We start from the raw sequence: 26,950 nt of genomic DNA, 5'->3' as shown, positions 1-26,950 counted from the left end.
GCCATGAATCCCATTTTTGCCCAGTGTCTTTCTGATGGTGACATGATGAACACTGACCTTAGCCGAGGCAAGAGAGGCCTGGAGATCCCTGGATGTTGTTCTAGGGTTCTTTGTGACTTCCTGGACAATTTTACGCCTTGCTCTTGGAGAGATTTTGGCACGACGGCCACTCCTACGAAGATTCACTGCTGTCCCAAACTTTCTCCATTTGGACAATATGGCTCTGACTGTGGTTTGGTGTTGCCCCAGAGCCCTAGAAATGGCTTTGTAAATCTTTCCAGACTGAGAGGCATCAACAAATTTTTTTCCGGAGGTCTTCAGGAATTTCTTTTGATCGTGGCTCTAGAACCTGTGTGCTGACAAATTCACTCTGATGGTTAGTCAGATTTATATTAGGCAGGGCTGGCCCAAATCAGGCCTGATTGTTAACCAAAGTATTCCAACAGCTGACCCCAATTATCCCTTTAATTGGGTTGAGTTAACTAGGGGGGTGTGAGAGGGGAGGGATCTGGACTGGCCGTCATAAGCACTGTAATTATTTACAGTAATTATTCATTAGTAATTACGTGCTCTTGTAAGATTGCAGCCCATATGGTCCCACGCTGTCAGGCAATGCTTGGTTGACAGGAATCAGCTGTGAGGAATTTGTCTGCTGTTCTGTCATTGGCTGGGGGGTGGGACTATACGGGGTGTATGACTGAATAAAAAGGCTCTGTTTTGTATCCTCTCTGGCTCATGCAGGTAGTACAGGGGAGCGTGACTTCACGGCGGAATCCTAACCTGAAAAGGGAAAATGAGAAACTCTGTAGCAGCGAGTCGGAGAGACAGCATGGCAGCTCCAGCGTTAGACCCACAGACCGATGGTGCAAGCAAGCCACAAACTAGTGATTTTTTCAGTTCAATTATTTAAGATAGTTAGCGTAGCAGGACTGAGCCGCCCCACAGTACACAAGAGAGGGTATAGGACAGTGTCGGATTCTCGGGTGAAAAAAACCTGCACCCTTTATTTTGCAGTTTTTCCTTAAAGTTTTTTGTTTTTGTTTATCCTTTCACCTTCTCCTTATTCATTTTTGTTGTCACACCTGTGTGTGTGTGTGTTGTCTGGAGACGGGGCACAATACCATTCCTGGTAGAGTGCCCCGAACTATCATAGAAGCACCTGCCAACTGAGCACAGACTAATAAATCTGTTCACCTGTGCCGGCGTTTCATCATTAAACTTTGTGTCTGCCTTGTGGGAAAAACTTTTTCACACCTGAAGATTAAAGGTTTGATTACCTTGCACACCAAACAAATGAAAGAAGCACCAAACTTTGGTATAATTTTTTCTCTCAGACTCCCTCTATATACTACTACAACCCACAAAAAGATCTGACCAAATTCAATGTGAAAAATGCAGAAAATCAAACAGGGGTCAAATACTTTTCACGGTACTGTAACTGTAGATAAACTAGGTAAAAAAAAGGTAGATTGAATTTTGAATCATTCTGTGTTGCCCCAAAGACCTGTAGTTCCATATATGTACAAATATAAGGGTTGACATAAGGTCGGACAGGGGTTTTTGATATACCCCCAGATGTACATACACTTACCAGCCTTCATTATAACCCCAAGCAGTGATATGCATGTAAAAATTGATATAAAGCATGTGTCTAGTTTAGTAACTAAGGCGATAAACCAATGGAGGTGTGAAGAAATGCTGAAGCTGAATTTCACTATCCAACATTTGGGTTTGTTATTATGTACTCATCCTGAAAACTACACCTGCAGAACATCAAATAAACTGAACCAGTAGAAAAATGTTTACTGTGCTCCCATAGCTTTAGAAAGTACACAATCTGGAGAATGCAAACAATAGTGAAAATTGCAATGAAAGGCATACAACTTGTTTTCATTTTTAAAATGCACTATGCAATAATGAAAAATGTGAGTAGAGTGTGAATAAAGGTTTTATATCCCTTTAACTTTCAACTTCTGTGCAATGCCATGCTGAACATCGCAGTAAATCCACGTGTCAGTGAGCCCGCCAGGCTGTTGTCATGATTTCTCATCGTTATTGAATAAATCTACTCTGTGAAATGAAAAGGCCTGATGGTTTTCTCTTAAATACTGTATGTGTTGGAGACGTCTTGCTTAGACTGACATGCTGCTAGGCAAGGTTAACAATAAATTATAGGATAATGAATAGCTTGGAGTAATAAGAGAGAATTCAAGGAAACAAAAAAAAGTTTTTTTTTTTTTTTTATTGATTCTCTGATGTTCGATCTGTCACTATTAATAATACTTACTGCTTTTAAAATCAGAAAGGAGAAACGTTACTGTGAATGGAATATAGGAGAAGATAGGCTTCTTCTGAATGGATGACTATTTATACTAGACGTTTTTGAGTTCACTTGTTTGATATGTCAATATAACGTTACGATATTATCATAACCCTGGTTCCCTGAAATGGAAATGTATCCTTACATAATGGGTTAACTTTGTTTACCTTAAAATTCGGAGACTTTCCAAGCTGTCGCACAGTGACCAGCAGGGTCATAACCCAGCCGCCAGCCCTCCTGGAGAGGATACATTTCTATTTCAGGGAACCAGAGTTATGATAATAACCTATAATGTTCCCTTTCATAATGGGTAATTATACCCAAGCCATTGCAAAGTGCATTACTTGCTGAACGCCTTAAATCTGAGATTGTCAGACGGTAAGGCTGCCACAATATAGATTATATATTTATTTATTATCCCATATATAGGTTTCATATCCCATATATAGGTTTGCATGGCTTGGAGGAATGATGCTCCCTTTGCTGTACCCTTTGTTTGTAAGAAATATTGACTTTTAAAATCCAAAATAATTCGAGTTTGAACACAAGTCCAGTAAAATCAGAAGGTGGAATACTGTCTTCAATAAATCCTAAATAAGTGTTCAATGGACCTGATGTTATTGACAATTGATCAAACAAAAATAGAGAGAGAGAGAGAGAGAGAGAGAGAATCTTAAAATATGTCAGAAACCTTGAATAAATGTTGAAAGACAAAAAGGAACCCCCAGCATTCAATGAGATGGAAATTAAGCTGAAAGACACTATGGATATTTCCAAAAAGAATTCAAAGAATACAAACTGAAGAAATACACGAGAGATGTTACAGACTACAAAGAGGGCACTGTCTACAAATGGAATGGACAGCAAAAACGATACAAAATGTGTCCCAGATGGAACAGACATACAGGAGATGACCTAGCACTTTCATCTGCTAGTGACCATAAACTCACAGACCAGAGTGATGTGGAGAATGGATAGATTTGTTTTTTAGAACTTCCGCAAACAGATATGGATGAAACAGACAAAGAAGGAGGGTTCAGTGGGGGAAGAGGCGAGGGAACAGAAACAAGGGGATCTCAATGCAATCTACAGATCTACCTCATGGTAATTAATCTCTCTGATGTGCCCCCCCCCCCCCCCCCCCCAAATAAAACCCCTTAACCATTGATTTTCATTTGTGACAACCAGTAATGTGAACGTACTTGGAATTAAAATTGACTGTTTCAAACTCATTCGTCAATTACATTTGAAAAACAATATTTTCCAAAAGAAACACTCTCTCTGATCCTGTACTAAATGTGAACAATGAATGTACACCTTTCAAATAGAGGTGATATTATCTTCCTAACACCAATTTGAATCCTAATATCATTGCATTTGGCAATCTGCTTAACCATGACATTGATAGACTTATTAAAAACAAGCCCCTTCCATGGTAGTATAACTTAACACTTGCAGAACGATCTGATTTAAAACAATTTAATTCCGATGAGAAGATTACTATTAAACCAACAGATAAAGGGGGTACCATTATTATTATGGACACTGACAAGTATAGAAGGTACTTTCCCAATTAAAAGACACTCATTTTTATACACTTTTGACAAATGATGTATCATGTTCAAAGACAAAGTGGCAAAGTATTTTAGATTTCAAACATGGATGGATCCCCAAATCTGAATATGCTTTTCTTAAAGTGGACTATCCAATCTGTCCTGCCTTCTACTGCCTCCCGAAAGTGCACGAGGGGAAGATCAATTGTGTCAGGGATTGGATCTGTAATTTAACCTTTATGCCACTTTGTATTGACTTGTTTTTAAAAAAACCTTTTGTGTGTAAACCGCCAGCATATCTCTTAGATACATGTGGTGTATTGTATTGCATTGCATTAAGAATGTACAATTTGAATGTGTACACCATCATTCCACATACTGGTGGCACAGGTGCTGTTAATTTTTATTTAAATTCTATACCTATTGAAGACAGCATTCCACCTTCTGATTTTATCTTGGAATTACTGGACTTGTGTTTGAACCCAAATTATTTTGGATTTTGAAGGTCAATATTTCTTACAAACAAAAGGTACAGCAATGGGAGCACCAAGCTATGCAAACCTACAGTATATATGGGATATGAGAAGAAAAGTTATTTTTCAATAAAATCGATGTCTTTTTACCTTTTATTTTTTTATGGAAACGATATATTGACGATATTTTACAGACATGGTCAGGATCCAAATTACAACTTGAACGCTTTGTGGATTATATTAATTCAGTGAATAGCAATTTACAATTAAAATGTGAATCAGATATACACAAAATACACTTTCTTCATTTAAAGATCTGTAAAATAGATTACATGCTACATACCACTCTGTTTAATAAACCTACAGACTACAATTCACTATTACCTGTATAGTCAACATCCAAGGTTTCTGATAAGAAATATACCCCAGGGGTCCATTCTTACGCATTTAACAAAACTGCAGCACAGAAGACCAATACATTACAAAATCAGAGGAAATGTTTTCAACATTCAAGATGCACGGATATCAAGATCGCCTCCTGAAGAAAACCATTCAGGAAGTAAAATGTGTAGACAGGGATGCACTCCTTAAAACGAGTCTGCCATTTAATGTCAGTTCTGTGCAAGGCTGTGTTTTGAGTAGCATATTTAAAATATTTAAATCATCCTTAGTCACGGACAGTTAGTTTCGGGCAAAGTATGTCAGGGTTTTTTTTTTTTTTTTTTTTTTGTATTATTATTCTTTTATTTGATTGGATTCTGAGAAATTTGCCTTTCTCTTTTTCTTCTTTGGATTTCTAAACATTCTTACATTCAACAACTTTTTTTTTTTTTTTGCTGGTATCAGCCTCGCTTGGGGTTTAATTTTGCAACTTTGTATTTACTGCAGTATACTATCTTACAGCTTTGTATATGCTGTGGTGTAAATGCTGCGGTTTAATGAATAACTGTGTTTGTAATCATTTATAAACTCAAGAAGATCAACTAACCAATTCTTCATTTTTCCTTTCTTTTTAAATGGACCCTTAAACAAATTAGACATTAAAGTATTTTAGACTAATTAGTTAATATTTATCCTCAGCAATATACATAGGCCTATATATTTTACTAATTCTATATTTAAAAAAAAAAACATGTTTTTAATTCACATTATATTATAAACATAACATGTAATATAACCATACCTGATGTAACTCTTTCTGCTTCTTGCTTTGTCATAGACATTGACAAAACTTGTCCATTGCTGAGAGTCAAAGAAATGTTCTCTCATCCAGTAGCCATTTTTGTTTGCATTAAACTGCCTCTTTAGAGTGATTGCCACTATTAGCAAACGTTTTTGGCAAACAGACCACAAACACAAACAAGTTTGCAAACATTTGCCTAGCTGAACGCACCCCAGAAGTTGAGGAATTTATAGACTATCACAGAAGCCCAAGATGGAATTGTTTTCCTGTAACTCACACAAGAGGCCCATCTATTAATTTTTATAATATGTGGATACCCTTGTGATGCTAACATTAAAGAAGACGAGGTTTAGCAGTCCAGTTCGTTTTTGTTTTGGTTTTTTTAATAGTGTTTTTCAGTGCTGTACAGACGTTCTATGTTATCTATTTAGTTTCTCTGATAAGAATGTACCAGCTTTTTCTTTTTTTTTTTGAACGTATCCTCATTTTGTTGATCATTAATGAACATTTCCGTACAGTGGGTGTTGTTGAGTGATTGAAAATGAGACATTTTGTGTTTGAATTGTTTGAATCATATAGATATATAAAGAGAGAGAAAAAGAGAGAGAGAGAGAAAATATCACTTTTTGACATCACTACTGTGGTATTAACATTTTTTTTTCGAATGGCTCAGGATGCAAATATAGCCTTCATCCATATAGATATATATCAATATATAATATATATATATATATATATAATTTATGTGTGTCATATAAAGAACTTTCTTGAATGCATACTGTGTGCATTATTAAACTCCTTCCAAGGATTGAAAGATAATCCTGCTTCTGGCTTGAAAAAGCTTTTGACAAAAACAGTCATGTCAAAGAAGACAGATTTCTTAAAGAGCCATACAAAAAAATACACACTGCTTCAGTTTTTTTGTGCTAATTTAACAGGTTACATGTTTAAACACACAATATTTGCTTTTACGTTTTGACTTGCTTCTACCAAAACCTTCTGCCTTTATCTTTAAATCAAAAGTCAGTCTCTGGAGCTGAAAGAGCCACGCATTGGACAGCCATGGATTAAATGTTTTAGACAGCTTCAGAATTTTTTTAAACTGAAACGTTAAAGGTCCCGAAGGAAATGTGTTAGGATTCTTCTTCTACTGTTGATGTTGAAGAGACAGTCACAGAATAATAAACAAGACCTGTTTCATGCTCATGCCACATGTCAAACCCCTCCAAGGACGTTTTTTTGTAGCCATTTCTATTTTTATGATTTATATTTTATTTATTTCCTTTTTTTTTTAAATATATTGCACTAGCAAGACTCCAGGTGAAAGAAATAACTAAACTGTGTTCAAATATGATTCCACATCTGCATGCCTCGGGAAGTGGCTAGTCACGAGGTGCAGACAAGCAATATCTAGCCCTGCTACCGCCATGTCCTAACCAGTTTCAGCTGTTGAAAAACTGAATATCCGGAGGAAACAATTACTTTTTAAAAGAAAGTTCATGTAATTTTGTATCCCAGTCTCATTTATATTCTGTTTCATCTACTGTATGATACGTAGTTCATGTTTTTTTCTTTTGTGATACACTGCAGTCTATTGAATTTACATGTATGTTTAATGAAGAAACAGTACCTAAATTAGAAGGGTGCTCTGCAACTAGAGCAGGGGTGGGGAATCCTGGTCCTGGAGGGCGGTTGTCCCCCCTGGCTTTTGCTCCAACTGTACCTCATCTGAGAGCTCTCCCAACGGGGTCAACCTCTCGAATACTCTGCCTTACACCCCATCACTGAACAGAGATTATGTCCTCTTAGACTTCCAAGCACATGTTTCTCCAGCTTTGGGTGTATTTTGTAGTATATTATACACTTAAAGACCCTAGAGATGTATCCTACTTAGCTCAATCCAGACGGTTGTCATGCTGATGCGGTGGGGAGGCAAAATAAGCTTATCCCTGGAGCCAGCATTACAATTCAGCCATCAACACCAGGCAGAAAGATATCTATATCCTCAGATGGAAAGAAACTCAAATAGATGGAGATGCAGATGGATCACATTAGTTTACGGTAAAGCTATGTCTTAGTTTTTGCTTATCTTGGCGAGAGCCGGGTTCAAATCAGCATGAAGTTTTAACATCTACTCTCATGTAATGGAAATCATGAAGATCTGAATACGTCCAGTGACTGCTGTGAATATTGCAGCTTGCAACAAGGGAAAGACCTTGTGACAGCATGGAGAGAGCTGACAGGAGGAAAGAGACCCCATTTGGGCTGGCAAGGGTTAGCTACCCTGGTCGGCAGTAACCAGCTGTATGTCTTCAAAGGTAAACAGGATGCTGGAGAACCCGCCAAAGGCTTCTAAGAAATTACAGAGAAAAATACCCCTAGAGTCTGCAGGAGCAGGGCGGAAGATGAATCAACGTTCGATAACACGGTTAACAACTTAGGAACGGAAATGGATTTGAGAATGGAGAGTACTTCACAAAAGACTAGTTCAAGATCTGCAGTTAGCAAAGACATGGAACACCAGGTTTGTGTCTGCAGATGGAGCAAGGCGACAACGGTCAGGGGTTTGAAGATTCATCAAGGGAGAATGAAATGCTTGAGGGAGAAGGGACAAGGGCCTCACATTGAGCAGTACTTCTTATGAAGTCAGTCGAATGAAATCCAGCTACAGGAAGCAACCCACAGTTTGCAGGATATCAGCACCCCTGTCATAGAGGTGAGGAGGACTTGCGTGGACACAACTAGTGAGGAACCTAATAATCCTTGCGAACCCGGTCAGACAAACCAGTGTAAGAGAGAAAAGAACTTCAACGGGCACAAGCCTGGAGTTAAATGGCCAAAACTTAAAATTGCCACCAGTTCCATCAAAGCATTACACACAAAAGACAATATTCATAAGAACATAAGAACATAAGAAAGTTTACAAACGAGAGGAGGCCATTCGGCCCATCTTGCTCGTTTGGTTGTTAGTAGCTTATTGATCCCAAAATCTCATCAAGCAGCTTCTTGAAGGATCCCAGGGTGTCAGCTTCAACAACATTACTGGGGAGTTGATTCCAGACCCTCACAATTCTCTGTGTAAAAAAGTGTCTCCTATTTTCTGTTCTGAATGCCCCTTTTTCTAAACTCCATTTGTGACCCCTGGTCCTTGTTTCTTTTTTCAGGCTGAAAAAGTCCCTTGGGTCGACACTGTCAATACCTTTTAGAATTTTGAATGCTTGAATTAGGTCGCCACGTAGTCTTCTTTGTTCAATTCTTTTAGCCTGTCTGCATATGACATGCCTTTTAAGCCCGGAATAATTCTGGTCGCTCTTCTTTGCACTCTTTCTAGAGCAGCAATATCTTTTTTATAGCGAGGTGACCAGAACTGAACACAATATTCAAGATGAGGTCTTACTAGTGCATTGTACAGTTTTAACATTACTTCCCTTGATTTAAATTCAACACTTTTCACAATGTATCCGAGCATCTTGTTAGCCTTTTTTATAGCTTCCCCACATTGTCTAGATGAAGACATTTCTGAGTCAACAAAAACTCCTAGGTCTTTTTCATAGATTCCTTCTCCAATTTCAATATCTCCCATATGATATTTATAATGTACATTTTTATTTCCTGTGTGCAGTACCTTACACTTTTCTCTATTAAATGTCATTTGCCATGTGTCTGCCCAGTTCTGAATCTTGTCTAGATCATTTTGAATGACCTTTGCTGCTGCAACAGTGTTTGCCACTCCTCCTACTTTTGTGTCGTCTGCAAATTTAACAAGTTTGCTTACTATACCAGAATCTAAATCATTAATGTAGATTAGGAATAGCAGAGGACCTAATACTGATCCCTGTGGTACACCGCTGGTTATAACACTCCATTCTGAGGTTTTTCCTCTAATCAGTACTTTCTGTTTTCTACATGTTAACCACTCCCTAATCCATGTACATGTGTTTCCTTGAATCCCAACTGCGTTCAGTTTGAGAATTAATCTTTTGTGCGGGACTTTGTCAAAAGCTTTCTGGAAATCTAAATAAACCATGTCATATGCTTTGCAATTATCCATTATGGATGTTGCATCCTCAAAAAAATCAAGCAAGTTAGTTAGGCACGATCTCCCTTTCCTAAAACCATGTTGACTGTCTCCCAGTACCCTGTTACCATATAGGTAATTTTCCATTTTGGATCTTATTATAGTTTCCATAAGTTTGCATATAATAGAAGTCAGGCTTACTGGTCTGTAGTTACCTGGTTCAGTTTTGTTTCCCTTTTTGTGGATCGGTATTACGTTTTATTATTCCTCTGTCCAGGAGAGCAACCACCAAGAAAAGGAGTTAAAACCAAGCCTCGCCCGGGACAACTAGAGACTGGAAAATGCTGGCAGATGTTGGTCAACGGCTTATTTTTCCACCTGAGATTGCCACCCCTAACCTTCGAACAGACATGTAGAGTTAACAGTGCCATGGGAGGATGCTGTGGATGAGGCATATGAGAGAAAGAAACTTCAGTATGCTCAACTAACTGCTGAAGCAGAACAGCAAGGCTTGAGAGTCCAGGTTTACACAGTGGAGGTGCGTTGTCGAGGATTTGTGGCACACTCTACAACCCTGTGCCTCAGTGGCCAAGAGCTGCGTCGCACAGTGAAGAACTTACCTGAAGCAGCAGAAAGGAGCAGCAACTGGCTGTGGTTGAGACGGAAAGATTCTGGATGGGGATCTCAAGCACAATAGGAAGAAAGCAACGCTGATGTACGGGTAAGTAAGCTGGGCTGAGCTGAGTGGTTGACAGAGGGGGGGTGATGCTGGGATGCCAGAATCACTGTCGAGCCCTCTTGAGGCGTCGTGGGCTAGTCGACGAAGCACCGAGGATGGAAGTTGCCCATTTGAAGGCCCCAGAGATGTACCCTACTTAGTTTAATCCAAACAGTTGTCGTTCTGATGTGCTGGGGAGACCACACTTGGTTGATCCCTGGAGCCAACATCACAGCCATTGTGTGTGCTGATGCACTGGGGAGCTGATCCCTGGAGCCAGCATTACACTTCAGCCATCAACACCCGACACAAGTATATCTACATCATCAGACGGAAAGAAACGCAAATGGATGGAGATGCTTCTTAGTTGGTGCTTATCTTGGCTAGAGCCGAGTTCAAATCAGCATGGTTTTAACATCTACTCTCATGTAATGGAAATCAGTCAATATCTCACGATTCAAATCATGGTTGGAAATAGCAGAAAATGACTGTGATTGAATTCTAAGACAGTGTCTGAGTCTAAGAAGAGTACATCATTGTATTCCAAAGCATTTAGCAATACTTTGCCAACTGAATGCAAGGAATATTCAATGATTTATTTGTTCTCATGAAATACAGTATCGAGGATGACACACAGCCCCAGTTCTAACAGTTGGGGGTTCTGGTGCACAGATAAATGCATTGGCAGAACAGAGAGTCTGGTTTCATATTCATTTAGAGAAAGACGAAAAGTGCTGTAAATCATTTCTAGAACACAAATAAGTTCTATATATGTTACGGTTGACCAGTGAAAGAATTGCACACAGAAGGCATTGAATTTACTATTCTTGTATGGTCTTCAAGGTCTCTGTGTAAACGTTTCAAAATAATGATTTCATTGTTGAATTCGTGTCTTGTTATCTGTTCAAGGTAACTGTGGCAGGCTGGCGAGTGGATAGAGGCCCAGAGACAGACTGCAGTTCAAAAAATATATACTTTTATTATAAATAAACACAAAATAAAAAGGCACAAGGGCAAAAATAATGATGTTTAAACACAAATAACCAAACAAAAAAAGCAAAACTTACAAATATAAAGATTTCCAGGCTGGGCAATGCATTCACTGGATTTAGAAAAATTTAGACAACCAAACAAAACCAACCTGCTTCCTCAGCTCCATCCTCTCTAATGAGAAGCAGAGGCCTCATTTTATGTCAGGTGGCTGGGCACTTATTGATTGTTAAACTAATCATCTAATCAACTAATCAACCCCAGCCACCTGAACCTAATAAACCCAGGCAGGTAGGGGAAATTAACCCCATCCCTGCCAATTTAAAAAGGGCAGAGCTTTGCTCTGCCACAGTAACAGAGTACCCCATTGAAGTAATTCACAATATCATCTTCATTGCTTTTCACATGTTTTGTCAAAAGGGAATGTATGAAAGCACAACTCAACAAACAAAAGATAATCTTCATTTTCAGGGGAAAAAATATTCTACACTGTTACTACCAAAACAAAAGCCTCGACTTTCAAATAATTGTTATTATAATTGTTTTGCCAGTTTTAACAGCCAGTGTATGAGATTTCATTATGTAGCGTATTCGATTTCACTGGGTATCGTATGCGATTTCAGTATGTAGTGTGTGAGTTTGCAAGATTTCAGTATGTAGAGTATGCGATTTAAGTGTGTACCGAATGTAATTTCAGGCTGTAGTGTATGAGATTTCACCATGTAGTGTATGCGTTTTCAGTCTGTACCATTTGTAATTTCAGTGTGTCAGTTTGAATTATGTCCCTAATGGCGCCTCATAATAAAGCGCTCTCACATACATTTATGTTTTGCATACTCAATGCAGCACCAAAATGTAACAAAGTAATACTTTTCACACAGAGAAACAAACAAAACCCTTGGTATGAAATGCTCGAACTAAAGACAGAATTGCCCTACCTACCAATGAGGGCTAATCCCTTTACTAAACATTGTATTACCCAACCTACCGAGGAGGGCTAATCCCTTTATTACCCTACCTACCGAGGAGGGCTAATCCCTTTACTAAACACTGAATTACCCTACCTAGCAAGGAGGGCTAATCCCTTTACTAAATACAGAATATCCCTACCTACCATGGAGGGCTAATCCCTTTATTAAACACAGAATTACCCTACCAAGCGAGAAGGGCTAATCCCTTTACTAAAAACAGAATTACCCTACCTACCGAGGAGGGTTAATCCCTTTACTAAACACAGAATATCCCTACCTACCGAGGAGGGCTAATCCCTTTATTAAACACAGAATTACCCTACCAAGCGAGAAGGGCTAATCCCTTTACTAAAAACAGAATTACCCTACCTACCGAGGAGGGCTAATCCCTTTACTAAACACAGAATTACCCTACCTACCGAGGAGGGCTAATCCCTTTACTAAACACAGAATTACCCTACCTACCGAGGAGGGCTAATCCCTTTACTAAACAGTATTACCCTACCTACCGAGGAGGGCTAATCCCTTTACTAAACACAGAATTACCCTACCTACCGAGGAGGGCTAATCCCTTTACTAAACACAGAATTACCCTACCTACCGAGGAGGGCTAATCCCTTTACTAAACACAGAATTACCCTACCTACCGAGGAGGGCTAATCCCTTTACTAAACACAGCTAATTACCCTACCTACCTACGAGGAGGGCTAATCCCTTTACTAAACACAGAATTACCCTACCTACCGAGGAGGGCTAATCCCTTTACTAAACACAGAATTACCCTACCTACCGAGGAGGGCTAATCCCTTTACTAAACACAGAATTACCCTACCTACCGAGGAGGGTTAATCCCTTTACTAAACACAGAATTACCCTACCTACCGAGGAGGGCTAATCTCTTTACTAAACACAGAATTACCCTACCTACCGAGGAGGGCTAATCCCTTTACTAAACACAGAATTACCCTACCTACCGAGGAGGGCTAATCCCTTTACTAAACACAGAATTACCCTACCTACCGAGGAGGGCTAATCCCTTTACTAAACACAGAATTACCCTACCTACCGAGGAGGGCTAATCCCTTTACTAAACACAGAATTACCCTACCTACCGAGGAGGGCTAATCCCTTTACTAAACACAGAATTACCCTACCTACCGAGGAGGGCTAATCCCTTTACTAAACACAGAATTACCCTACCTACCGAGGAGGGCTAATCCCTTTACTAAACACAGAATTACCCTACCTACCGAGGAGGGCTAATCCCTTTACTAAACACAGAATTACCCTACCTACCGAGGAGGGCTAATCCCTTTACTAAACACAGAATTACCCTACCTACCGAGGAGGGCTAATCCCTTTACTAAACACAGAATTACCCTACCTACCGAGGAGGGCTAATCCCTTTACTAAACACAGAATTACCCTACCTACCGAGGAGGGCTAATCTCTTTACTAAACACAGAATTACCCTACCTACCGAGGAGGGCTAATCCCTTTACTAAACACAGAATTACCCTACCTACCGAGGAGGGCTAATCCCTTTACTAAACACAGAATTACCCTACCTACCGAGGAGGGCTAATCCCTTTACTAAACACTGTATTACCCTACCTAGAATTACCCTACCTACCGAGGAGGGCTAATCCCTTTACTAAACACAGAATTACCCTACCTACCGAGGAGGGCTAATCCCTTTACTAAACACAGAATTACCCTACCTACCGAGGAGGGCTAATCCCTTTACTAAACACAGAATTACCCTACCTACCGAGGAGGGCTAATCCCTTTACTAAACACAGAATTACCCTACCTACCGAGGAGGGCTAATCCCTTTACTAAACACAGAATTACCCTACCTACCGAGGAGGGCTAATCCCTTTACTAAACACAGAATTACCCTACCTACCGAGGAGGGCTAATCCCTTTACTAAACACAGAATTACCCTACCTACCGAGGAGGGCTAATCCCTTTACTAAACACAGAATTACCCTACCTACCGAGGAGGGCTAATCCCTTTACTAAACACAGAATTACCCTACCTACCGAGGAGGGCTAATCCCTTTACTAAACACAGAATTACCCTACCTACCGAGGAGGGCTAATCCCTTTACTAAACACAGAATTACCCTACCTACCGAGGAGGGCTAATCCCTTTACTAAACACAGAATTACCCTACCTACCGAGGAGGGCTAATCCCTTTACTAAACACAGAATTACCCTACCTACCGAGGAGGGCTAATCCCTTTACTAAACACAGAATTACCCTACCTACCGAGGAGGGCTAATCCCTTTACTAAACTAAACAGAATTACCCTACCTACCGAGGAGGGCTAATCCCTTTACTAAACACAGAATTACCCTACCTACCGAGGAGGGCTAATCCCTTTACTAAACACAGAATTACCCTACCTACCGAGGAGGGCTAATCCCTTTACTAAACACAGAATTACCCTACCTACCGAGGAGGGCTAATCCCTTTACTAAACACAGAATTACCCTACCTACCGAGGAGGGCTAATCCCTTTACTAAACACAGAATTACCCTACCTACCGAGGAGGGCTAATCCCTTTACTAAACACAGAATTACCCTACCTACCGAGGAGGGCTAATCCCTTTACTAAACACAGAATTACCCTACCTACCGAGGAGGGCTAATCCCTTTACTAAACACAGAATTACCCTACCTACCGAGGAGGGCTAATCCCTTTACTAAACACAGAATTACCCTACCTACCGAGGAGGGCTAATCCCTTTACTAAACACAGAATTACCCTACCTACCGAGGAGGGCTAATCCCTTTACTAAACACAGAATTACCCTACCTACCGAGGAGGGCTAATCCCTTTACTAAACACAGCTAATCCCTTTACTAAACACAAACCCTACCTACCGAGGAGGGCTAATCCCTTTACTAAACACAGAATTACCCTACCTACCGAGGAGGGCTAATCCCTTTACTAAACACAGAATTACCCTACCTACCGAGGAGGGCTAATCCCTTTACTAAACACAGAATTACCCTACCTACCGAGGAGGGCTAATCCCTTTACTAAACACCAGAGGGCTAATACTACCCTACCTACCGAGGAGGGCTAATCTCTTTACTAAACACAGAATATCCCTACCTACCGAGGAGGGCTAATCCCTTTACTAAACACAGAATATCCCTACCTACCGAGGAGGGCTAATCCCTTTACTAAACACAGAATTACCCTACCTACCGAGGAGGGCTAATCCCTTTACTAAACACAGAATTACCCTACCTACCGAGGAGGGCTAATCCCTTTTCTAAACACAGAATTACCCTACCTACCGAGGAGGGTTAATCCCTTTACTAAACAATGTATTACCCTACCTACCAAGGAGGGCTAATCTCTTTACTAAACACTTTATTACCCTACCTACCGAGGAGGGCTAATCTCTTTACTAAACACAGAATATCCCTACCTTCCGAGGAGGGCTAATCCCTTTACTAAACACAGAATTACCCTACCTAACGAGGAGGGCTGATCTCTGTACACTCAAATGGAAAAGGTGAACACTTATCTAAAAGGGAGAGATCTGTGCTGACTCTGCTGGCGTGTTCACGGGCTGCAGGAAGAGGGCGGCAGTCGTCCAACAACCGCCTGTGAGTCATGGCAGTGACACAGGGAGGTGGGAAAGTGGGTGTGTGGACTTTCCCCCTCTCTGAATGGCTGAGAGGCGCGTCTTGGGAGATTGTTATCCCTATAAATTAACGCTCTGTTGTTTCCTCAGGTCTGCCCACTTAGACGCAACGAGAGTGCGGAAGCTCTGATCCAGGACCGGGAATCAGGCGAAACAAAGAGTTTCATAGTGAGACAGAGAGAGCGGGGAACCCTTGGGCAGACCCCAGCATATTGTGACAGAACAGGCTAGTTAGCCTACAGAGTAGGACGGTGATCCGGGTCGTGCGGGTGCGCTGCCAAGTGCAGCACCTTTTATTTGTAGTTTTATTACTGTTTTATTTTCCATTATTCTTTTCGCCTTCTGTTTTCATTATTATTTCTTTGAGCACCTCCGAGTGCACTTGCTGTTCACGTACCAGCTGTGGTATTTCCGTGGTGCTGTCTATCATCGTTGATAGGCAGCCCACGGTCAACAGTGCCCTCTGCCGGAAAAAGCAAGAACTGTTTGCAAATAAAACTGGGCACCTGTGTGGTGTTTTCAAGTACACCTGTCTGTCTCCTAGTCAGTGAATTACCCACACCCGTTCCACAACTCAAATAAAAGTCAAAATTAAACAAGTAGGGATGTAATAGATTAAACAGTTAACCGACAATTAAATGTACACCATTTTTACGTAAATGAACATATAATACAAATTGATCAAATGTATCCACCATTTTGTGTTTTAAAAGAAAATATCCAACAAAACATGTGCTCTTTATGCACTGCCTCTGAACTCTGCAACTCCTCTGCCTGTAACTGTTTTTAATTATTAGGACTGAAGTCATTGCATTTTGTATCTTCCTCTTAATTGTACTGCAATTCTTGATATGTATTTTTCTTTTTTTTTTATATACAACTGTAACTCTCCCTGGGTTGGCATCTGCTAAGAAAAATATCAAACTAGTCTCAAGCTGGCGTTTTCCGGTGTTCGTACGCGGAGCACAGCAGCTGGTGTCAAAATAGAAAGGGAGGAGTGTAAAGATGGATTGAGCAAAATTAAGTTATGTGTCAAATACCTGCGAAATAAAAACATTTAAATTTAAGAAGCAGGTGCGTTAATGTATTATTATTGCCACTTTTTACTCAGTTGTACTCTCAGTGAGTCCCCTCGTCCTACCTGCCTTTGTCTGAAAGTTTTGAACATGTTACCTAGCAACCAACTTGCCGTGTCAGCAGGATGCACTTCTTTAGTCTCTGTGATTTCTGCTGTGAAGGGAGTTCAAAAAGTTGCTTTATAAATATCAAACAATTCTCAGTTTTCTGAAGAAAAGTGTTGGAAACGGGAGTAATGAAGGGGAATCTGCAGCAAAGGAGTGCCGACAACAATGACCGGAGCAGCATGGTTTCCTGGCAGATATTTTTGATCGCTTAAATATTCTTAACACATCACTCCGAGGATGAGATATATTTCTTTTTTCTCACTGACAAAATCGAAAGCTTGTTGGAGAAGTTGTCTTTGTGGTTCGATCGTGTAAAGTAGCTGCCTGGTAGCTTTTGTTACTGTTGGCTGTAAAAAAAAAAAAAAAAAAAAGATTGCGTAATAATTATTGCTGAACCAGGGGGTCACAGTGCAGCGAAGTTTGAGAACCGCCGCTCTATGATAACAAATTACATTTTCATTCATCTTTGAGTAGGCCTACAGTGGTTTAAACTATTATTATTATTATTTTTTAAACTAAGATGTTTTAGTTCAGTAGTTGTGGGCACAGTTTGTTAAAGTTGCAGTTTATCTGTGGTCATATCAAGCCTGTTGTCTTCTATGTACTTGCTTTTAAAATTGATTCATAGCATTAATTCAAAGAATCTTGATAAATGAATTGTTGATTGCTACGCTAAATTTATGGAATGGTGTCACAAAGACGGCTGTAGTGGGATGACATCAGGCCCGGAACAGTAACACATAGGACAGACAGAGAAGCACAGTTTGGTGAAGATGAGCGCATGAAGTTCTGTGCAGTCCTCGTGTCTAAATCCAAATATACATTTTAAACACTCATGCTCGTAACACATATTATATCCCGTGTACCAATGACTATACACCAACATCAACACATTACATACAACATAAAACACAAATAAATAGCACAGGGGCGGGCATTTTGCCTTATTTTTTTTAAATGGTGTTTTATTTTATGTGAAACCAGTGTCCCCTGTAGTGGATCGAGATTAACTATGATGGTGATACTGTCGTCAATGTGATACAATTGTGATGCAATTAGAGGATTTGTGCTCTTAAGATGCCTCTTTTTATGTTTAGTAAACAAATGTCAATGCATGACAAAACTATATATATATATATATATATATATATATATATATATATATATATATATATATATATATATATAATGTAGAAGGGCATTTATTTAAAGGGTATTTAGTGTGACGGTGTAACTATGGTTAAATGGTTAACCGATAGCAATCAAATAGTTTAAACTGATTTTTTTTTTATTAAACAATATTTACATCCCTAAGAACAAGGTAACAGTGAAAAAATAAAGAGAAACACTCAGCATTTCCAATGGTTTTCAGTTTAAGTCACCTCTCCAAAAACTGTTCTTTCTTCAAACTCTCTCCACCAAAGTAAGGAGCTGGCTCTAATTTTATAGCATGTATCTGGGCTAAATACAAATTGTATACTGGGGAAACTAAAAGGCGTTTAGCAGACTGGTTTGTAGAACATTTAAGAAGCATTCGCATTAACACCACTGAATTTCCAGTAGCCCGTCAGTTCAATAGTGATGATCACACTGCTGAAGACATCACAGTCTGTGCGATCAATCAGTGCTATGGAACAAATATTGCTTGGGGAAAAAAAGGAACAAGAGTATCTTCAAACTGGGAACTTTGAAACCTTTGGGAGTAAACATTCTATTCTAATAATCATGACACCATCCACAGAATATTTGTATAATTACAATTCTTGAACAATAACAAGTTTACTGCACAGTGTTTACTTTTCTTTTTAAACAGCTGAAGAAGGACTTTTGCCCGAAACCTTTTGTCTACATTTAAAAAAAAACTTTTCTAATTCTGCACCGTTTCCACATAATGCTTGTTGATGCAGAATGCAGTGTAAGAAAATGGATACTTCTGAATTTATTTTTTTGATTTTTTTCCAGCACTCTGCTAGCCAATCCCTCGTTTTTCCAGTCATATATGGTTCGCCCTCTGTTGTAATCCCAGTTAGTTTCTTCCAAGGTAATTCCGTCCTTTCCTGTGTTTCCTTTCCTTGTTAATGGAATCCACAGCATTTTCATTTTTTCTTTTAATTTTCAGAAAAACCTTTAGTTGAGACTCCATAGCTTCTTCAATTTCCAGTAAACTCAAAATATGTTGCTTTGTGCAGCATGTCATAGTGACGTTGTATGTTATAATTTTACAGAACTGCAACTGTTGCTCTACAAATCAGACAAATCAGACATATTGTCTTGCCGTCTGGCTAACGATTTTGGAATCTTCTGTGTTTCACCTCCACCTTTTGCTTCCATGACATCTCTAACTACTTTTTGGCTACTGATTTTAAATTTTGGTAAAATTAAAAGGTAAGTAGTGCAGTTTTACTTTTCTTTGCCTCTACCCGTCCCCTGCTGATCGTACATTTTCGGTCAATGTAAGCCACCTTCACAATAAGCTACTGACCAAAAGATGCGCCTGGACTGCTGGGGCTTTTGATATCACGGTGGTCACGGGTAAGTCTCTGACATTATTGTGTAAATTAAATTATCGCTCACAATATATGTGCGTGCACTGTATGGTGTGTAAATTAGCCAAATACATGCAAGCAAATTAATGTGTTCTTTGTTAGTAAATGGGGCAGTAAATTTGGATTTATCGCGCACGTTAGGCTCACTACTTTACGTGCAAACTAACTCCAAATGTAGTGCCTTTTCGTAAATGAGGCCCATAGTGTCAGAAATTAAGTAATAGTCCATTTCTTACTCTCCTTTCCAGAGAGGATCACACATATAACAATAATACTGTATGTGCTATTTATTCTGCCAGTTGCAATTTATGTAAAGATCTTTTTTTATGTGTGTCGCAGGAGCAAGCAAGGCTTCCAGGGTTCTGACAGATTTCTAACTACCTTGTATTCAACTCTTCTGTGTGTGTTTGCATATCATTATTCTTTTAGGGTTATGCCCCTTCAGTCTTTTTACTAAGTAAAATCAGATCAGTGTCACATTTGTCCAGTACTATGTTTAGTTGGATTCACACGCTCCCTGCTATTAAAAGCAGTAGCTACTCATGTGTATAATACAACATGACCTGCTAAAGCTCACAGGGAATTATATAACATTTCTCACACAGAGGACAAGTTTACAGGACGTGAAAGTGGGCTTCTACCAGGTTACTGCCTTCCCCAGTGTGATGGGTGATATTGATTGTACTCACATAGCACTGGCACCCCGATACATGGAGCTTGCTCTGCAGGGTGACAATGCCGACAAGGAAGAGAACTGATGCTACGTCTCATCAATCAGTATTTCTCAAGTAAACAGAACAAAAAGAAAAATATGCCATTGCACAACAAGACTTTGATTGTATATGCATTAAAGGAGAAAGGAAAAAGGCTTTATTTATTCTTTTTTTTTTACATCACACAAGGAATACATGTTAAAATTAAAAGGTAAGCAGTGCAGTTTCACTTTACGTTGCCTCTGCCTGTCCTCTGCTCAGTGCTGTGTCTGTTGGTTGCTCATTTTAAATCAATGTAAGCCATCCACCTTCACAATAAGCTACTGACCAAAAGACACACCAGAAGTGCTGGGGCTTTTTATTTGAAGGTGGTCACATGTACCCTCGGACATTATGGTGCACATTAAATTATGCCTCACAGTAAATTTAGTGAGCGTTATGGCATGTAAATGAACCAAACAGTGTGCACATAAATTAATGCGTTCTCTGTTAGTAAATAGGGCAGTAAATTTATATTTATCCTGCACATTAGGCTCACTATGTTACGTGTGCTAACTCTAAATTTAGTGTCCTTTATAAATGAGGCCCAATATCATATAAAATCACCTATACCCTCAACAAACAATAACACTAAATACCAAAGTTCTAATTCTCTGATTAGAACTACTTTTTTTTTTTTTTTTTAACCATGGTAGATTATGAAAGTCCAGGTTAAAATTACAAGAATCCCCTAAATGTCAAAGGGAATTTTCTATTTCTGTTATAGCATCACCATGTTCATTTTGTGTGTCACAGTTCTCCACTTTCACTTTTGCAGCAACCCATTCCATTTCCTCCTTTGTGATAGATACTGCTACCCTGTTGATCTTGGCAAAGGACTGGCTGATTTCAACAAAAGTCTTGCCCTTGGTTTCAGGTAGGACAAAATAAAGAAAAAGGGCTCCCGTCATGCTCGTTGCAGCAAAAACCATGAAGCAGAAGGCGCCAAAAGCTCCCTATGGGGGGAAAAAAATTAATGAAACATTAACAAAAGATAGTTACAGAATGAATAATTAGACACGCACACTTCCAGGATTAGAAAAGAGAAAACTAATGTAGTTTGCCTATTATAAATTATTACATGCTAAGGCTTTAGAGAAACTAACATTGTTAACCTTTTTAAAGTCTGCTGTTTACACTATTTGTTTTTGTTAAGCCTTCAGAAAATAAAATATAATGATATGTTTTGTTATGGTCGTATAATCATGAAAGAGGATTTGATTGATTGATTTAAAACAGTAAACATTTGCCTGCAGGGCTGCCTTAAGCAACACATTGGTATTAGTTTGTATTATGTTTACAGTGAGAATTGCTTTCTTAGTATCTCTGATGTTGCTAGATGTGACAAAAATGTGGAACATGCCTACATTCTCAAGTTTAATGCCCACTAGTTGGACAAAATGTATGGTTCCAGCAATGACTGTAATGCTATTATAGTATATACATTTTTTTATTGCTGGCATTAGACAGTAGTTGTTGACTCACTGGCACTGGCACACAATACTTCGACACTTTGGATGATGTTACACATTTCTTTAACATCTGTTATATAGAATATGTATACCCTTTTGTATTTGTGTTAGTATCTTTATTATTGTGTGTTGAGATTTTCTGTACACTGGATACATTATCCCAAGTATTACATTTAATGGAGGCACCACTATATAACGTAAACAAGAAAAAATAAATAGACACAGTTGGTGTCTTTTCCCAGTGGGCTGCAAACAGAAACTCATTCCATCAGCAGTCAGTTCACTGCTGTTCTGCCCATCGGCCACTGGGAATGAGTGGAAATTGTATTGATATCTGAACCTTTTGTCTGCCCCAGTAGGGATTGCTGACAGAAACAGATAACTTTATCTTGATCTGAAAAAGGAAGAAGGTACCTATTAAGTGCCCAGTGTGAAGGATGCAAGAGGAGGGTGTTAAACCAATTCATTGCCGGAAAAACAAAGATGTAGGCAGACTGGAGGGCTGTGAATGAACAGTACACCATCAGATGAATAAAGGAGGTGGATAGGGTTATGTATAAAAGGCAGCAACACAACTGTGATGAAGGCAACCTTTGACCTTTGTGAAATTTCTGGTTTCTGACGCAACTGTAGAATGCAGAAACCTGTTTAATGTGGAGAGTACTACAGACTAGTTTAAAGATGCAGATGAAAACATGGCAAGCCTCATAATATTAAAGTAGATAATCATCTGTTATTAAATACCATGCATATAGCATATGCAGAAACTGATGCTGCTATTACCTTAGGAAAGACCATTCAGTGCCAGCCATGGTTACCAGCAATGCCTTGCCAGAAACAGTGATACAGCATATGTTAAAGAGCAAACTAGTGAGTTTGGAAATGTAATGTATGCTGAAGGTAAAAATAGAACTATTTAAAATAGATTGCTCACAGAGGTGTGCTCAAGAGAGGGTGTATTGACTCCTGCAGAGGAAAATCAAAAGTCAGCAAAAGGAAACATTATTTTTAGCTTTAGCAGGAATAAAAGAAAAGAAAATTTCAAGAAAGATTTAGAGCTATTTTTTAATGTCTTCAAATGATGAAATGCCAAGACCTTTATAATAAACATTGGCGTACTGGTAAGTCCATGATTATAAACAAACACAACATAAAAGACACAGAAAGCATATCTGTTGTATACCTAATCTAAAACAAATTGTAAGAATGTATAAAACCAAATGCAAATGTTCAATATAGATTGGTACGTTATAATTGGACAGTTCAATTTTCCAGGAAATAATAAAATGGATTTTAAGGAAATATATTTTCAATATACAAATGTAATATACATATTTATTTTCTGTTGTGTCCAAATTGCCTCAGTCTTTAGTGTTTATAGTAAAAGGGTGCAAAGTACTGTCAGCAGACATAATATTTACTTTCAATTTATTTTATTTTATTTTTTTTATCTTGAGACACTTCCACAATTGTACCTGTAACGCTTGGGGACTGGAGAGTAATTAAATTACTGTTTCAATGCATAAATAATATTTATGCATTCATTTATTTTATCACTTGCTTAAATGTTTTCTAGAGTACTGTACAAAGGTTTCCTTAATACATTCTAGAGGTAGGCAAGGGTACCTAAAAACCTGCCTGCCTGACCCACCCCAAGTTTCAAATGAATTTATTATTGTGAAAATTTACAAAAAACCTGTAAAATATAACAATAGTTATTGTGAAGTTAATCCCAAAGCATGGAGCATATTTCTGTTTGCAATCATCTATATTTCATATGGGAAACATTTTTTATATACTTTATCTCATAGTTTTCAGTACTAAAAAAAAAAGCTACACAAGTGTACAGATCAGGAAAGGTATGTGTATTATTCATTATACAGTACATAACGCTACGTTATTATCATAACTCTGGTTCCCTGAAATAGAAATATAACCATTACTGTATGGGCATTGACCTCTAAGACCTGAAACCTGAATAAAATATAAAAAAGCTGGTCACAGAGTCTTTGACGCAGTCATGTCACGCCCCCGTGGACATATATGAACTGCACGCACAGATCTGAACTGCAAGCACAGATCTGAACGGCACGCACAGATCTGAACGGCACGCACGGATCTGAACGGCACGCATGGATCTGAACGGCATGCATGGATCTGAACTGCAGGCACGGATCTGAACTGCAAGCACGGATCTGAACGGCACGCACGGATCTGAACGGCACGCACGGATCTGAACGGCACGCACGGATCTGAACTGCACGCACGGATCTGAACTGCAAGCACGGATCTGAATGGCACGCAAAGATCTGAACGGCACGCACGGATCTGAACGGCACGCACGGATCTGAACGGCACGCACGGATCTGAACTGCACGCACGGATCTGAACGGCATGCACAGATCTGAACTGCATGCACAGATCTGAACTGCAAGCACAGATCTGAACTGCACGCACAGATCTGAATGGCACGCATAGATCTGAACTGCACGCACAGATCTGAATGGCACGCATAGATCTGAAACTCCCCTCTATGCCTGTGTTGTAAGAGTCAACTGGGAAGCCACCCTTCACACTCTAGTTCCAAACCCAGGGTTTTGAGGATCCACGACCTGTCTGTAGAACCTAGTGAAGGTACGGGGAGTAGCCCACACCACTTTATTGCAAATGTCCTTGACAGATGCAACCTGGAATAAAGTCTACAAAGTTGCCATGTCCCTGAAGGAATGGGCAGTGAGATTTCTGGAGGGGGCAAGTTGGCCAGCTCATAGGCAGTCCTGCATCTGCTTAGACAGGGCTTGACCATGGGACTTCATCCCAGAGCAGACTTTTCAACATAGTACACCTGTGCCCGCACTGGACTGAGAGAATAGAGCTGCAGCTCCCGGTCAAACTGGAATTCCTCAGACTAGTTGACATGGAATGCCGAGAAAGTGTTCGGCAAAAGGCAGGATTAGTATAAAGTCTAACCCTTGTCGGTATTGTTTATAGCGGCACTGTACCGGTGTGGTAACCCCAATTTTAAGTATGGTACCAGGCTGGGAACGGAGTGAGTCAGTGACCTCAGTACCTGGGTACAGGTCTGCCCAGTTCGCATTACAGGGATACAAAGCTACTGGCAAAACCACTCTTCAGTACCCACATGAGCTTGAGGGAAACCTGCTTGTTAGTAAACTAACAGCCCTCGCAATAGTGATGCTGAAAGCTATCGCCAAAACGGCATCGAGATGCTGTGGGAGGGATTCCCAAAGCAGCCTCCTGGTCCTGCGCAGTGCTGCTGAGCCCAACAGTGGCTCTCACTACACGTGTGCCGCAGCACGCAATGCAGACAAGACTAGACATAGTCTGTGAAAACAAAAAAATATAATGAAAGAAGAAAAAGATTTCTCTCATACAATAACACAATAATACAGTTATACAACTACTTAAGTTAGACAAACTGTCTTGTAATGTTTTCCGAAGTCAAAACGAGAATAAAATAACTCCAGCTGGGAGCTATTACAGTCTGGGGTAAGAACACAAGTCAGCCGATTTACGTTGCTTGCTCCCAGGGAAGGTGTGACTCAAGCCGCCAGCTTCACATGGGGCACAAGGCCACAGCGGGATATAACAGGCTGAAGTGCACAAATACGTGTAATTAGCAAAACGAATACAACAATTTGTAATATCACATATAATTTGTGTAAAACACAATAAATGTGAACATTTTTTAACAGAAAATGTAACAAGTACTTATCTGAACAGGTTACTCCTGTCAGGCCATTTCTTGAGATCTGTGCGTGTAGTTCATTTATGTCCACGGGGGCGGGACATGATTGCGTTACAGACTCTGCAAGCAGATTTGGTGTATCTTATTTATTGTTTTGCATCTTAAAAGAGGCCATTCGGTTACATTTCGTACTTGAAAGGGAACTAGGTGTTATGCATATAAAAGATCAATATTTGTGATTATTTTAACCCAAGGCTTTTAAAACTATATATTTATTAACTGAGTGGGTGTCCTTGTCGACCTCTAGTATATTGGACCATATTTTCCACTGTGCTGTAATGATAAGGCTTGGCTATTTAATTCAGTAAAGTCACACTCACTTTTTGTACTGGTTTCATAACTTTTCTTCATGTTTCTGCTGCATGTTTTATAACACAAACCCCTTTGCTCACTCATACCCTATCGATACACTGTCTAAATAATGCACGGCCACCACATGTTGAAACCATGCCATTACTAATCCATTCAAAACATGATTATGCATTTTATAGGTAGTATAATAGGGTATTTATATTTTTTGAATCCACAGCTATATACTGAGTTATGTACAAATAAGTTACGTACTAAGAAATACTATATCAGCAAAGACTGATTTTCTACAGGTTTGAATTCACTAAACAATGTGACCCTGTAAGAACAAGAGAAATAGGCTGGATACACTCGGGCTACAATTTAATAAGAAATAACAAAACAGCAGCACAGACGTAGGAGACTTAAGTCAAACAGAGAAAAAGGTGTCATGCATTACATTTGTACTGATGTGGAAAATAAATCAAACATCATTTTAAAAACAAGATTCCGGGTTTCTCCTAGCCATTTGGGACCTACTGCTGATAAAACAGATCTATTTTCTCATACTAATGTAGGAATTAAACATGTATTTTGTCACAGGATACAGCTCAATTAAATTTGAACAGTCTAATTGATTCAACTATGTACTGGTAATTTGATTTTTTCAATTATTCTGAATACATTCAAAACTAAATATAAATAAAACAAAGCTGCCTTATAATTGTCCCATAAAAATTCCCTAGTTTTAACCACACTGATGTAACTTTAGAATTGAATCAATACTGTTTTTTTTTTTTACTTTTACATTTTTAACATAGCTATTAAAATATTTTACCTTGGTTAAGAATTTCAGCTTGGTTAATTTTAAATACATTTTAAATGACACTGAATCTTGCATACCTTGTCAAACAACACCTTGGAATTCTGCAGTCATAAGCTTGGTGTCATGCCTGTCTCTTTCTGTACATCTATATACAGGGACTCAGTGATACACAAGCTTTGTGCAGGGCAAATCAGCAATGGCAACACTCTGAGGAC

General features: G+C 39.2%; 1 protein-coding gene across 4 annotated transcripts in view; it reads right to left on the bottom strand.

Moving 5' to 3' along the window:
- Positions 1–20,600: 20,600 nt before the first annotated feature.
- slc2a9l2 (solute carrier family 2 member 9, like 2) overlaps positions 20,601–26,950 on the bottom strand; it is a 149,388-nt gene continuing 143,038 nt past the window's right edge. For all 4 annotated transcript variants that reach the window (XM_041276219.1, XM_041276193.1, XM_041276204.1 and 1 more), the window contains one exon: positions 20,601–21,336. In XM_041276219.1, the coding sequence (XP_041132153.1) occupies positions 21,079–21,336 (258 nt within the window). In that variant the 3' untranslated portion in view covers positions 20,601–21,078. The remainder of the gene's footprint in view (positions 21,337–26,950) is intronic.

This window comes from Polyodon spathula, chromosome 2, assembly GCF_017654505.1.
Source record: "Polyodon spathula isolate WHYD16114869_AA chromosome 2, ASM1765450v1, whole genome shotgun sequence".
In the NCBI taxonomy this organism is placed as follows: domain Eukaryota; kingdom Metazoa; phylum Chordata; class Actinopteri; order Acipenseriformes; family Polyodontidae; genus Polyodon; species Polyodon spathula.
This window is presented reverse-complemented; position numbering and strand designations above follow the sequence as displayed.